Source organism: Mus caroli, unplaced genomic scaffold (genome assembly GCF_978045245.1).
Source record: "Mus caroli unplaced genomic scaffold, Mus_caroli_1 scaffold_11, whole genome shotgun sequence".
NCBI lineage: Eukaryota > Metazoa > Chordata > Mammalia > Rodentia > Muridae > Mus > Mus caroli.
In genome coordinates this window covers 42,608,166-42,623,111 of record NW_028227266.1, presented here as the reverse complement: position 1 = coordinate 42,623,111, position 14,946 = coordinate 42,608,166, and the positions used below count along the sequence as shown (strand labels likewise).

The 14,946-nt window shown below is 50.5% G+C and overlaps 1 protein-coding gene across 33 annotated transcripts in view; it reads left to right on the top strand.

Annotated features, from left to right (window-relative positions):
* Window positions 1-5,890: 5,890 nt before the first annotated feature.
* Phldb1 (pleckstrin homology like domain family B member 1) overlaps window positions 5,891-14,946 on the top strand; it is a 49,344-nt gene continuing 40,288 nt past the window's right edge. For all 33 annotated transcript variants that reach the window (XM_029481510.2, XM_085844595.1, XM_085844594.1 and 30 more), the window contains exons 1-4: window positions 5,891-5,980; window positions 12,680-12,760; window positions 13,608-13,731; window positions 14,653-14,823. In XM_029481510.2, coding sequence (XP_029337370.1) covers window positions 12,701-12,760; window positions 13,608-13,731; window positions 14,653-14,823 — 355 coding nt within the window. In that variant the 5' untranslated portion in view covers window positions 5,891-5,980; window positions 12,680-12,700. The remainder of the gene's footprint in view (window positions 5,981-12,679; window positions 12,761-13,607; window positions 13,732-14,652; window positions 14,824-14,946) is intronic.

Genomic DNA, 14,946 nt, shown 5'->3' with positions numbered 1-14,946 from the left:
ATAGGAAGGGATGGGGGATGCTTTAGAAATGTGCTTACCCCTTAAACGCCACAGCGCCTTGTCAAACGTGGTAGTGTATGCCCGTGCTCTCAGCACGTGGGAGGCAGAGGCAGGTGCATCTCCATGAGTTTGAGGCCAGCCTGGTCTCTCTAATGAGTTCCAAATACAACCCAACCCCACCCAAGTAAAAGGTAATACAAAATGGAAATTAAAAGGGGGTGGGAACTGCAGAGATGGCTCAGTTGGCAAAGTGCTTTCCATGCAACATAACCTGATCCCAGCACCCTTGTAAAAACCCGGGTTATGGTGGCTGTGCAGTGGTGGTGCATGCCTTTAACCAGCACTCAGGAGGCAGAGGCAGGCAGATGTCCGAGTTCGAAGCTAGCCTGGTCTTAGTGAGTTCAAGGTCAGCCAGGGCTACCCAGAGAAATTCTATCCCGAAAAAACAAAACAAAAGAAACAACCTCTAGGGGCCAGAGTAATGCCCAGTGGTTATGAGCACTTGATGATGCTCTTACAGAGAACCCAGGGAGTTGGTTTCCAGCACCTATATTGTGGCTCGGAACTATAATTCCAGTTCCAGGGGACCTACTGCCCTCTTCTGGCTTCTATGGGCACCAAGCACACCCACAGTGCACACCTTTAATCCAGCATTTGGGAGGCAGAGGCAGTCAGATTTCTGTGAGTTCCAGGCCAGCCAAGATTACATAGTAAGACAGTATCTTTAAAAAACAAGAGTAAGGAGGACTGGAGAGGTGGCTCAGCGGTTAAGAGCACTGACTACTCTTGCAGAGGTCCTGAGTTCAATTCCCAGCAACCACATGGTAGCTCACAACCATCTGCAATGGTGTCTGATGCCCTCTTCTAGTGTGTCTGAAGACAGCAACAGTGTACTCACATACATTAAATAAATAAATAAATATTAAAAAAAAAAGTGAGGAGTATGTTTCTTCCCTTGTAGGCTTCTTAGAAGCAAGGCCTGGGAGTGATGTCTTACTACAAAACCATCTCCCTCCTTTTTTTGCACCCTTTTGTAGACAGACTTGCAGCTCTTGTGCTCTTTCAACACAATGGGTAGGAAAATCCACAAATTGTTGGCTGTACATTGCTGTTACGCAGTAGTAGGACAAATCTCTAACATCACTGTGCCTCATTTTGTACCAGGGACTTTGTGACTGACACAAAGCAGGCCTTTATAAAATTGAGGCCACCTTGCCCAACTCACAAACAGAAGTCAAGTTTTAGCAGGGACTTCTCGTCCTGTCCCCTGCCAAAAAGGAAAGGTGTTTTACTTTGCTACTCATTGGGCAGGGCTAAATGATCATATGTCTGAGATAACAGTGTGATGCAACAAAGCCATAAACCTAAAATATTTTCTTTTTCGGTCTTGCTAGATTTTTAGTATCTTTAATGTGTTTGTGTTGATTGTCTGGGTGTAGATAGGTCCACATGAATGCAGATGCTGGCAGAGGCCAGAGGTATCAGCCTCTCTGGCATTGGGGTCATGGGGTGATAAGTCACTTAGTGTGAATGAACAAAATTCTGGTCCTACCGAGCAGTTTACTAAGCCCCATCTCTCCAGCCCCATTTGGTTTTGTTGTTGGTGGTGGTTGGTTGGTTTGGTTTGGTTTGAAAATAATTTTTACTGCCACCAGGTTTGGTGGCACATGCCTCTGATCACAATGGCAGAAGCAGACAGACCTCTATGGGTTCAAGGCTAGCCAGATCTACAAAGAGTTCCAGGATATCCAGGGCTACACAGAGAAACCTTGTCTCAAAAAAAAAAAAAGCTTAAAAATTATTTTAGCTAGGCAGTGGTGGCACATGCCTTTAATCCCACACTTGGGAGGCAGAGGCAGGCAGATTTCTGAGTTCGAGGCCAGCCTGGTCTATAGAATGAGTTCCAGGACAGCCAGGGCTCCACAGGGAAACCCTGTCTCGGAAAAACAAAACAAAATTATTGTCTTATATTTTTAAATTTTACAAATTATTTTGTGTATGGGTGTTTTGCCTACATGTGTATATGTCTGCCAGAGGAGGGCACTGTATTCCTCGAGACTAGAGTTGGAGACCATTATGAACCACACGTGGGTGTTGGGAATCAAACCCAGGTCCTACAAAGGGTTGGCCATTGCTCTTAACCACTGAGCCAACTCTACAGCCCCTAAATATACCCTTTTACCTCACTTACATGATTTTTGAGTTAGATCTTTATAGATGACAAGTTGTGTTGTAATATCAAATAGTTGAAAATACCTTAAACATCCTAGTCCAGCTCTGGGAAACACCTGGGTGTCCCCTGTTTGACCAGGTGTATTAACAAACCAGAACAGGAACTATCTGAAAGAGTGGCCCTGCAAATCCAAGGCAACGAGAGAAGCAGAACTGATTTTATTTCCCAAATAAGGGTGTATGCAGTGCTGGGGATGGCATTCAACACTGCATACCAAACAGCACGCAGTCACACTCTACATGTGCTACACTCTCTATCCTCAGTGCTTGCTCTCAGGCAGGTCCTGAGCCACAGAGGTAGACATGACCAGTCTTCAGTCCTGGCCAAATTTCCCACACAGCTTGATTGTATTAGATTTGCATACAAGTGTGGACTGTGCAAATTTTGTAAGACCAACTGATAAAACAGTGGCTTACCTTGGTTAAGGTAAACTTTGAGCCCTCTTTCCACCAAACTGAATGGAGTGAGGTGGTACTTGGCATCACTGATGCCACCACACCTACACCAATGGTGGCATTTAGGACCCAAAGGGGTCACAGAGGTGTATGACACAACTTTTCCAAGGGAGACACAACACACAGGTCTACTTCAGAAAGGGAACCCATAACAGACCAAAGTAAAGATATCACCTGTCTTAGGGTTTCTGTTGCTGTGAGGAGACACCGTAACCAAGCAACTCTTATTAAGGACATTTAACTGGAGCTGGTTCACAGGTTCAGAGGTCCATTATAAGATGGCAGAAAACACCGTAGCATTCAGGCAGACACAGTGCTGGAGAAGGAGCCAAGAATTATACATCTTGATCCAAATCAGTCAGGACCAAACTGACTTCCAGGCTGCTAGGAGGAAGGTATCTAAGCCCACCCCCACAGGGACACACTTCCAACAAGGCCACACCCTCCCAATAGTGCCTCTCTCTGGGCCAACCACCATACCACCAAAGTCCAGTTTAGTTAGTTAACCAATGAGTTTTACTGGGGTTACTTTTTTTTTTTTGTAGTTACTTGTGGGTGATAGGTTACTTATAGGAGTAGAAATGACTCAAAGATGGATGTATCACAAGGCCACCCCAGCTTGAGAGCTCACTGAGCTGGGAACTCGGAGCCCAATACTGAGCATGCATGCTGCTCAGCAGGCTGGAGAGAGCTTTTCTAAATGATTCGGTTGGTTTAAACCTCTTCCAGGCAGCTGTTGTGGTCTGGTTTGAAGCTCAGCCTGTCTGAGATGCACTTTTGGCTTTTTTTATTCCTTACTCTGGCAGGGAGGGACCTAGAGAATCTGGTCAGTTTCAGGGACTTCCTGGAGCTATTTTGAGTTGTTTACCTTCCTTAAGGAACTTCCCTGCAGGAAAGAATGTTTCAATCTTGAGGAAACTATTATACAACCAGAGGGATCCTTTCTGGGAGAGGGAGTAGACGACAGCAGCTGCTGGCCAAATGAGTACCGTTCACCCTTTTCTGGAGCCAGAGGGAGCACAGTTTGAGAAGAGGGACCGAATGGGAGCTGTGCCAAGGGAAAGGCAGGAGGAGTGTGGAAACCCACTCTTGACAGCCACAGCTAAGTGCAGAAGGCTTTGAAGAACTCACCCTTCTTTCCACACCCAGCCTCTGCCCTCTCCCCCTGCTTCCATTTCGGAAAGTCTGAAGCTTGCTTGGAAAGCTGGTTGGTCTCTGCTTTCTTCTCTTCCTCCCCCTTCCTCAGAGCCGAGCTCCCAGCTGCTCGACCTCTTGCATAACTGTGAGAGAGCACTGGGCTTCTTGATGGGCTCCAGATGTGGAGTGGGATGAGGGTGGAGGGGTGGGGACAGAGGTCTTTAGTCCCCTGAGTGCTCTAACTGTGGGAACACAGAGGCTGGACACAGCAGGAGATAGAACAAATTTCATAGAGCCTTGATCATAGGGTCAGCTGGACAGTGAGACACTGAGAAAAAATTAGGTGCTTTTTTAGAGCCCCCTGCCTCAGCGTCACCTGCCCCTGGCGGGTTTAATGAATGCTTGACCGAGTCAGTCAGCAGCCACCGGAGGTTAAGAAAAAGGTGGAAGAGTTTGAGATTCCCCTAATCTGAGCCCCTCTCCAAATGCTAGATTTGCAACAAAACAACGCACTAGAGCAGCATGAAAAATACTGTTGTGATTGACACGTGCCCCAGGAAGTTGGCCAGAGCTGAAATTGTTCCTTGAGCCTCAAATGATACGAAGAGAGGTAAAAAGAAGCTGCTTAAATCTTGGGGCTTTCTGGTGACCACAGTGCACTTGTCACCTCTGTTAGCTAGAGGAGGTGGCAGGTGGGACCCTTTCTCCTCCTCCCTCTTGTTCACTGCTCCACAGTCTCAGGTTTAATTGCCAGCTGTGGATGCCCCCTACTAATGCTAGTTCTGTCAATGAGTGACCAAATTCCTGCAGTTCAGTCTCCTGCCATTCCTGAGAGAGAGAGAGAGAGAGAGAGAGAGAGAGAGAGAGAGAGAGAGAGAGAGAGAACACAGAACAAAAGCCACTGGAACAGAACAGGGTTTGTCCATTCCAAAGAGGACTTTCATTTAAAATTTTTTTTCCAACCCATCCCATCTGGAACTTAGGCCAGACTTGGGGGCTTCCTGCTCGTTCCTTCACTGAGGAAAAGCCTCTGCCAATCCTTTAGTGCAGGTTAAAGAGGCCCAGTCTAGTCTGAGTTCAGCTCCCATGAGGCCTCCCAGCCGTCTCCTGGGGCAAGGGCAGGCTTTGCAAGGTGCGGATACACTATCAGCTTGGATTTCGGGGTGGGGGTTGAATTGCTGAATGACTTTGCCAGGCTGGGCTTATAGACTGCCCCCTCCCTCTTTTCTTCCTCAAACTCTCACTCTTCAGCCAACCTGGTGTCTTTCTACCCTGCCCCCAGCTCCAGCTGTAACCCAACAAGTCTGTAGTGGAGGTGAATGGACAGAGGCAAAAAGGCCAGCTCCATTCAGCTTTCCTGGGTCCTGTGGTTTGCATCACATTTTTTTGGTTTTTGTTTTTTGAGACAGGGTTTCTCTTGTGTAGCCCTGGCTGTCCTTGAACTCATTCCAAGACCAGCCTGGTCTCGAACTCACAGAGATCCACCTGCCCCTGCCTCGAGTGCTGGGGAAAAGACCACCACCATTTGGCTTACAGCACACTTTCAGCGGACCTTGCCTTCACGTTCATTTCTGAAGCATGGTGTGCAATTATTAAGTCGGACAGCTCTCTATGGTGGGGCTTGGAACAGCAAAGGGTAGGGGCTGACCTGCGTGCCCTCAGTCGATGTTCTGAAAGGAAATTGAGTATCTGTGGTAGGACTGCGCTAGGACTCATGGGGAGTCAGGGGACGGTTCAAGCATCTTGGGTAGGCGGAGGTAAATAAAGAAGTGCTTCGAGGCCCAGAGTGGAGGGTGGTCTAGGAGGGTCGGAAGGGGAGGGTGAGAGGAGAGTTTGCACGGTGGTGGCCCTGGTGGTGGTGGTAGAAAGCCCAGCTGTACAGATGAACAAAGCGGGCGCTGTGCAAGCGGGGGAGGTGCTGCTGTGGGAAAAGCTGGGTGGGGGCCTTGGGCTCCAGCACCACAAGGGCGTCTTCTCTAGCTGGCCAGGCGGACAGGACGGGATGGGGGCGGGGACTCAGGGAAGCGGGGCGGGACAGTCTCCCTCTCCTCCTACTCAGCTGGCTCCAGGGGAAAAGCAACAGAGTCCTCGCCAGCCTGAGGCCGCCGCGGCCCACTTGGGCAAAGGGGCCGGTGTCCCCCCAACTCCCCACAAGGTAAGCGTGCCCCTCCCACTATGCCTCGGGGTTCCATTCGCCGTCTGGCTGAGTCTACAGAAGGGAAAGTCCCCGGGACCAGACGAGACCAGTCTGGCCCAGCGAACTGGGTAGAAAGGTGCGGAAAAAGGGGGCCATGCCAGGTGAGTGCGTTGGCGGAAGGGGCTTTGTGGACCGCCCTCGGCGAACTGCTTGCTTTTGCCCTCCTGAGTCGTTGCCAGCGCCACCGCCAGAGGGGGCCCTGGTATTAAGCGGAGGGATCCCCCCCTCAAGTCTTGGGGGATCTCGATCCTCCTGTGGGCACCCCGACGGCCAGTATCCCACACTCGCAGGCTCGAGTTGGGTACGCGCGCGGGACCTTGTCTATAGCATCGCACATGGTTCCTCTCCACCTCAGCAGGACCACAGGAAGGGGGATCCCCTAGGCGTCTCCGCTCTTGTCCTCCTTCCAGCTGCCTGGAAGGACTCAAAAAGATGTGGAGTTCAACTCTGAGGCGTGGGAGGGAGTCAGGGAGGGATCCTGGGGTTTCCACGTCTAGGGTCTCCTGGGCACTTTTCCAGGACCCCCGTTATCTATGAGGGTCCCCGGCGACCTGGGATGACTGAGCCGTTGGCTCCCGCTCCGCCTCCGCGGTCTGGATCCAAAAACAGCGCGGAGTTCCCCAGCCGAGGTCGAGCGCCGTCATCAGACTCCCCCGGGATGGGGAAGCGCGGGTAGGCGGCTGGGTGGGGTCCTGGGGCGCGGGGTTGCCCTGGCGCCGCAGACGCTTCCGCCCAGGCCAGCGCAGCAGGGATTTGGCCCGCGACCGCGCGGCCCGGCAGGGGACCCAGTGAGCCGGGGTGGGGCTGCATTCTGGGCCCGTTAGCTCAGCGGTCCCGGAGGCTCCCGGAGACTGACTCATCGCACTTCGGGCTCACTCCACAGCGGTCACACAAACAGAACTGGCCACTAACACGGGCGTCCGCACAGCTCCCACGCACAGCATCCCACGCCTCACCTCCGCGCACCCGCAAGACACGTCACACCGACAGTCTAGAGTCACCCCCACGGGTGCACACGTGAATCCTCACATGGGCCTCGACTTCGCACACTTAGTCCGCTTCACACCACGCACTCCACGCGCTGGGAAGGGTCGCCCGGGAAGGCTGCTCCACTCACGCATCCTCCCCGCACGCACGCACGCACCTCCCTCCACATGCCAGCCCCCTTCCTGCAGCTGCGAGGCCGCCCCCTTTCCCTGCCGTGCAAACAAGCGACTTTTTCTCTCTCTGCCCTGCTGAAGAAAGGCCGCTTGTCCCCGGGGCCGGACGGGCGGGGCAGCCGCAGCAGGCGACCCAACACTGCTGCCTTATCCCACCCGGTAGCCTGGGGAGGGCCGAGCCTCTGCTGTGCGGAGATCCACGAACCCTGCGGGTTTCTGAGAAGTGCACCTTTCCAGCCTCACTCCCCAATACTCTTCCCAGCTCAGTCTTCTCTGTCCCCAGACTGTCCAAGACTCTGTTCTCCCGCTGCTGGGGATTCCTCTTTTCCTAGCTGCCCTCCGGTTCCGTTCCCCCCTCCAAGGTGCTCTGAAGCGCCTGGTTTTTCCTCTCCTATTTGGGGAATGTATGCTAAGTCTGCCCCCTCCCCATCACCACCACTCTTAGGGTCCCCTGGCCTTCCCTACAGTCTATTTTCCTAGTTCACTATCTCATCCCTAGAACTGCTGTTATTTTTTGAGACAAGGTCTCATGAAGCCCAGGCCGAGGCTGGCCTTGAGTGTCTGATATCCTGTCGCCACATCCGGAGTACAGGGAATTGGGTTTACAGGCATGTACCACCACACCCAGGCTCTCCTCTCCAGCTTTTGGTATTTTCTCCTGATTTCACACTCTATTATCCCTGCACCTCGTCTTTTCTCTCTGCCTATTTTTCTTATTTCTAATTTCTTCTCTACCCGCCTGGCTTTGGACACTCGCCCTGCCTCTCCTGGGCATTCTGCCTGCCCGGCCTCAGTTTCCTTCCCGTCCTGACTCCTTCCTCTGCCGGTGGCCCTTCCTCGAGGGCGTATGTGAGCAGGGAAGATGAAAGAAAGTCATTGTTGACCATAAAGGCCTTGGCCTACTGCTATACATTGCCCCTCTAGAGCCACCAGTTGACTCCTGTGAGACCCAGGTGAGGGAGGGGGACCTGGCTTTTTGCTCCAAGGCTGACTTTGGACCTTTCATCTTGGGTCCCTTGGGATCCCAAGGACTTTCCTCAGTGCTCACTGGTGTCAGGGCTGGTTGGCTCTTCCCAGAACTCCCTTCACCTTTGTTCAGGAGACGGGGAGACAGGTGGTGTTGGCTGTTAGCACATTGGGGATGGGGCTAGGGTTACCTGTGTCAGACCCCAGTCCTTATGCTCTAGAATATCTTTCCCTATGTTGATAATACAGGCACAGCCAGACCCTTGCTACCTAACTAGCTGGCTAGGAGGTGCTTGGCTTTCTGTATCTGGGTGCAAGAGGGTTGCAGAGAGGGCTAGGCCCGCTCTTCAGCAGTGGAAGCCATACCACAAGGACTTTTTTTTATTATTTTTTAATTTTATTTTTGCAACTGGGCATAGCTGAGTGGGTAATTAAAGCCCTGGATATAGATAGCCACTCAATGGGATCATAGCAAGCCAGCCAGTGGAGGGCGTCAGGGGACAGCCCTGCTTCTCCAAGGGACATGGGATTAGGGTCAGAGAAGAGGCCACCTAGGCCACAGTGAGATCCCTCTATCAAAGCACCATCTGAGCCCAGGTCAGGTTGGTCTGGTGTCTTTTTCCTCTGCTGTGGGTTAGGTTTCTGAGCTGAGGCCATAGCCTCGCACCTTCCAATTGCTGTGCGGTTTCTTATCTTCTCTTTACACCTCTCTCCTTATCTCCGCCTCTCATTTCACCTCCTTATTCCTGTCTAGCCTCTCCTTGAGTCACTCTTATTTCCTTGCTAACCTAATTCCTTTACAGCCTTTATCTCCACTTGAATTTATTCTCTGTAAATAAGGGCTTTCGCAGGTGACAGTGACAGTATGGCAGATAGGGAAACTGAGGCATAGACCCAAATGCCATCCACAGCTGCTGTTTTTAGATTGCTTTGTGGCTCATGGAATGTGGTTTAGTATCCTTCCTGGATCTTCAGATACACTTGAATTTAAATTTTTTAATTTATATTTTATGTGTATGGTGTTTTGCCTTCATGTATGTTTGTGCATCCTGTATGTATCTGGAGCCCACTGAGTCCAGAAAAGGGTGAGGAATCCTTGAAACAGGAGTTACAAATGATTGTGAGCCACCATGTGGATGCTGGGAACAGAATTCCTGTCTTTTGGAAGAGCAACAAGTGCTCTTGATGGAGAGTGACTTCTGTAAATCCTAGTCTCTCTTCACAGATTCTTTCTTCCTTTCTTTCTTTCTTTCTTCCTTCCTTCCTTTCTTTCTTTCTTTCTTTCTTTCTTTCTTTCTTTCTTTCTTTCTTTCAGAAGTATTTATTGTTATACGTAAGTACACTGTACTGTCTTCAGACGCACCAGAAGAGGGTGTCAGATCTCTTTACGGATGGTTGTGAGCCACCAAGTGGTTGCTGGGATTTGAACTCAGGACCTTCAGAAGAGCAGTCAGTACTCTCTCTCTCTCTCTTTTTTTTTTTTTTTTTGGTTTTTTCGAGACAGGGTTTCTCTGTGTAGCTCTGGCTGACCTGGAACTCACTCTGTAGACCAGGCTGGCCTCGAACTCAGAAATCCGCCTGCCTCTGCCTCCCAAGTGCTGGGATTAAAGGCGTGTGCCACCACTGCTCCGTCTTTTCACAGATTCTTAAGAATTAATCTGTATAGCATAAAATCAACCCAAATTAAGTGTGCAATTACTTATAGCATATTTACAGAGCTATGCGCCTGTCTAACATTGAAACTTAATTATAGAACATTCTTGTTTCAGGCTGGGACAATGGCAAGCATGAGGAACTGAGTTCAAATCCCCAGCACCCACGTCTTTAAGTTCAGAGCTGGGGGTGGGAAGGAGGCAGGAGGATTGCTGGGGTTTGATGGCCAACAGCCTAGTTCAGATTCAATGAGATAACCTTGACTCAAAGGAATAGCGGGGGATGGGGGACACCTTACATCTGCCTCTGGCCTATGCACATGTGTCCTAGACACAAGTCTGTGTGTACATGACAACCCCTCCCCCCAAAGAACATTTCTGTTGCACACAGCTCAAACATCTTGTGCCTATTCACAGTCTATTTCTGTTCCATGCCTAGCCCCAGGCAAGTACTATTCTAGACAAGCCCTGTTCTGGCTAATTTTTCTTTAATTATTATTATTAAAGGTTTGTAGAAGATTGACTTGACAATGTGAGAAGTTTAATGACTTGTCCAATCCAGGCATGGTGGCTTACTTGACCTGTGTAAACCCAGCAATTGGGAGTAACAGGAGTCGTAGACCAGCCTGGTCTGCATAATAAGTTCTAGAGCAGCATTAGCCACAGACTGAAACTCTGTCTCAACAAACAAGCAACAAAAAAGCCACCCCTAGATCCTAGGGTTGTAGAATGGTCTCTAGAAACAGCAACAACAAAAGCCCTGGATTCCCTCCCTAGCACCACATAAAAGAGAGCATGATGTCATACACCCAAGGTGTATCAGGAAAATTAGAAAGAAATTCAAGGTCTCCTCTGCCACCACCACCATCCCCCCAAGCCCCTTACACAAGATTTCTCTGGGATGAAACTTCAGCTGGCCTGGAATTTGCTGTGTGGACCAAGCTGGTCTCAGACTCCTAGAGATCCACTTGCCTCTGTCTCCTGCATGCTAGAAGCAAAAGCATGGGTCATCACATCCAGCCTTCATTTTTCATTTCACAGCCAACCTGGGATATACTAGATCTTGCCTAAAAAAACAAAAACAAAAACAAAAAACAAACGTGTGTGTGTGTGTGTGTGTGTGTGTGTGTGTGTGTGTGTGTGTAAGTGTAATTTTAGGGGTCTTGCACCCTAGTCTAAAAGTCTTCCAACCCAAGAACCTTTGTTATCTTTGGGTTTGTTTTCTTTCCCAGCCTTTTTACATAATCCCCCAATTTGAACCTACTCCCTTGCCACTACCCCCTTTAAAAAAAATGCTGAGAGATTTCTATCCTGTACATAAGAAAGACTTTGGAGCTAGAGAGATGGCTCAATGGTTAAGATACCTGGGTTCAATTCTTCCCATCACCCACATGGCAGCTCACAGCTGTCTGCAACTCCAGTTCTTAGGAATTTGGCGCCGTCACACAGACCATGCAGGCAGAACACCAATGCACATCGAAATAAATAAATCTTAAAAAAGAAAAAAGAAGCCGGGCGTGTTGGCACACGCCTTTAATCCCAGCACTTGGGAGGCAGAGAGAAGCAGATTTCTGAGTTCGAGGCCAGCCTGGTCTACAAAGTGAGTTCCAGGACAGTCAGAGCTATACAGAGAAACCCTGTCTCGGAAAAAAAAAAAGAAAAGGAAAGGAAAAAGAAAAGAAAAAAGAGAGAAAGACATACAGCTCTGTCTCTAGGAACAATCCCATGGCTAATGCTTTTGTAGAGGGGCCAGTGAGGGTGAGTAGCCTATGTCTTCCCTCCTCCCAGGCAGTCCTAGAGTGGGTCCCAGGCATTCACTGTTCCTGCCTCTTTTCTGCGAACTCGGGTGGAAATGGTGACTGAGATGTTGAAGGCCGGGCCAGGAAGAAGGGTGGATGTGGGAAAGCTAGCTGCATTGAGTGACTCCATGCCTGAGGGCCTGGAGGTCAGGAGGGGACAGTCCTTGGAATCCAGGCTCTCACTCTACTTCCTTTGAGGGTCACTTGTGTGACAGCTGGAAGAGAAAGTGGGAAGGGACCCTGATGAGCTGGTAACGTGCTCACACACAAAGGGTCAGACACTAGGACACAGCCTAAGAATGAGGGCCGGTCAGTGGCTTAGACTTCAGGAATCTACTTCTGGTTCCTCCATCACCAAGCCACTGAAGAGCCTCGGAGTTCCGGACTCAAAAGCACGAACATTTTACAGCTGATTATATTAGGTGAGGTAGCTTTCAAGGAAAAATTTACAGGAGCTGAGACATCTGTATGACAGGAATGGCTGGGTTTCCCCTCTCAGTCTCCTTTAAGAAAACATCCTATTGAGACCCTTGGGGAAAGAGACAAAGGGAGAGGAGGAAAAAGGAAAGGCTGGGGGAGGGGTTGTAGTTACATCAGCCCTTGCACCCACCTGGCTGATCTCTGGGTATCCCTGTCCTTAGAGGGGCTTCCTGCTTCTCTTGGTAGGCCCTGCTTGCTCCATTTAAGGCTCCAGACGGCTAGGGGTGTGGGGAGGGAGAGGGGGACAGGGGACAGGCATCTTCTGCTAAGTCCTGGGGCCTGGGTAGTATAGAGCAAGAAAATGCAGGTTCATGGTTTAGATCTAGTGGGCGGTTTGCATTTGTTGGGGCAAGGATCAGGACTAGAGAGGTGTAGTGTCCACGCTGTAAGCTGGAAACTACGTGGGAACAGAGAATGGACATGTCACCTCTGCTCCCCTCCCTCACACTCCTTAGAGTCTCTCCACCTTTTCTTCATCACTATGTGTCCTGGAGATAATTGTGGCTGGCACTGGCTTTGCCCTGAGAACCCCACCAAAGAGCTTACTTCTCCCTTTCGTCCCCGGCCTTCCCGCTTACCTGCTTTTTATTGTGTTCCCAGGAGTTCTGGCGCCCTTGGACCATGGATCCTCTCAATAGGAGCCAGCTAGGCCCTGGATGCAAGACTCAGGCTGTAGTGCAGGTGAGTGGGACCAGGATCTTGCTCTTGGTAAGGGTGGTTCAGATCTTTCTCTTTTTGAGTTTTATTTTTATTTTAAATTATGTTGATCTATGTGCTTATGTGTGTGTGAGGTGCAGGTGCCCAAAGAAGTCAGACTCAGATAACCCTGGAGCTGGAATTATAGGGAATGGTGGTAGCCTTCTGATGCAGGTGCTGGGAATTGAACCTGGATCCTCCACAAGAGCAGAACGCTCTCTCACACCACCGAATCATCTCTCCAGCCTTGGGTTTAGCTCTTTTACTCATCAGTTGTCCATGTCTGAGGTTGAGAGCATCAGCATTTTGCCCATTGCCCATCCCTAGTCACAAGCCTATTACCAGCTCAGTCACGGTCTGAGTCAGGTTAATTGGTTCAGCCTGAAACTCCTCTGTGAAAGTCTGAAATCAGTTTACAGACACTCTGGCAGGCAGGATCACTCTCCTGGTTCATGCCTTCCTGCTCCCTTGTAGTTCAGTTTAGGAGGAGGAAGCACAGCCATGTGGGTAGTCATTACAAGCCTTGCAGGAGCTAGACTGGCCCTCCTCCTACTAGTTATGACACTCCGTCCTCATTTTCTGTTTTAATAAACAAAAGGGACACTTGAGCCTAGCCTGGAGATAACTCCAGTGGGATGAGCTAGGGGCCCAGATTCAGGTGTAATTAGAATTTAGTGCAGTGATGCTCTGCATAAGGTTTTTATGTAAGCCTTCCAGACCCTCAGAGCCTTTGGAGAGAGCCAAGGGCTGCAGGAAGTGTTGGTGTGACAGGGGGTAGGGTGCTGCTGGCCAGGAGTCTGTACCTCTCACTTCCCATCCATATTACCTGCAGAAAGGGCCATTGGATCTGATTGAGACGGGTCAAGGACTGAAGGTGCAGACGGACAAACCGCATCTGGTGAGCCTGGGCAGTGGGAGACTCAGCACAGCGATCACTCTCCTGCCGCTGGAGGAAGGTGAGTTAAGGGCTGGCAGGACAAGGCTCCTTCCTGCCCTCTTCATCACTGCATGCATTCCTGCCCTGGAGGCTGGGCCTGCGGTGGCCCTTCTGCCTTCTGCAGGCAATGCTTGCCTCATCCTGGCCTCCCCCTGACTGCCCACCCTTTTTGGCAGATGAACTGATTAAAGATCAGTGTAGAGTAAATAAATAAATATGAGTTTAGAATCAAGGGAGTCAACAGAGGGAAAGAAGAAAGCACAGGGTTCTTAGCAGTCTATGGGATCAAGAGCCAGCCCTCCCACTACCCCTTGCTCCAGGATGATGGCTGGCATGGGAGACTGAACTATGTGGACAATGAAAAGATGGGTGTATACCCTAACAGGAGGCCCTGGCATGGCTTCTCCTGCCTGCCCTTCTCCCTTCCTGGATGCACCTGTTGCCTGGGTGACACTGCATTCCCCACATTCTCCAAATGCCAGTCCTAGGGGCTCTACCAGGGAGGGATGGAGAGAAGAAGCTGCGCTGGAGAGAGAGAGAGAGAGAGAGAGAGAGAGAGAGAGAGAGAGAGAGAGAGAGAGAGAGAGAACCAGAGAGAGGAGGGGAAGGGGCAGGAGAGACAAGGGGGCCTTTCTAAGAAGATAGGGACTAGAAAGGAAGCACAGACAGCCAGTTAGGGGAACAAAGTGAGGCCCCCCTCTCTGCTGCCAAGGTGGCTTGAATCCTGTGGCCTCTCTCTGGATCCCATTCAGACACAGAGTTTTCACTGCTTGCTTGAGAGGAGTTTCTTCCCCTTACTGACCTTCAGGGGTAGCCAGAACTGGGCAGGGTCTCAGCATAAGTAAGAGACAGACATATACTACCACCGTGCCCCCCTCGCCATCTCCTTACCTTCTTAGCCTGGATAATCGTTTTGACTCAGTTTGTCTCCTGTCTCCAGGGAGGACAGTCATTGGTTCTGCAGCCAGGGACATCTCACTGCAGGGTACAGGCCTGGCTCCAGAACACTGCTACATTGAGAATCTGCGGGGCACTCTCACCCTGTACCCTTGTGGCAATGCCTGCACTATTGATGGGCTCCCTGTTCGGCAGCCCACCCGGCTCACTCAGGGTAAGGTTTGATACCTCCACACCAACAAGGGTGTGTGTGTGTGTATGTGTGTCTGTCTGTCTGTCTGTCTCATAGCTCATGCATGTTAGTTCGGGGGAGGCCTGATGTGGTGGATCCCATGTC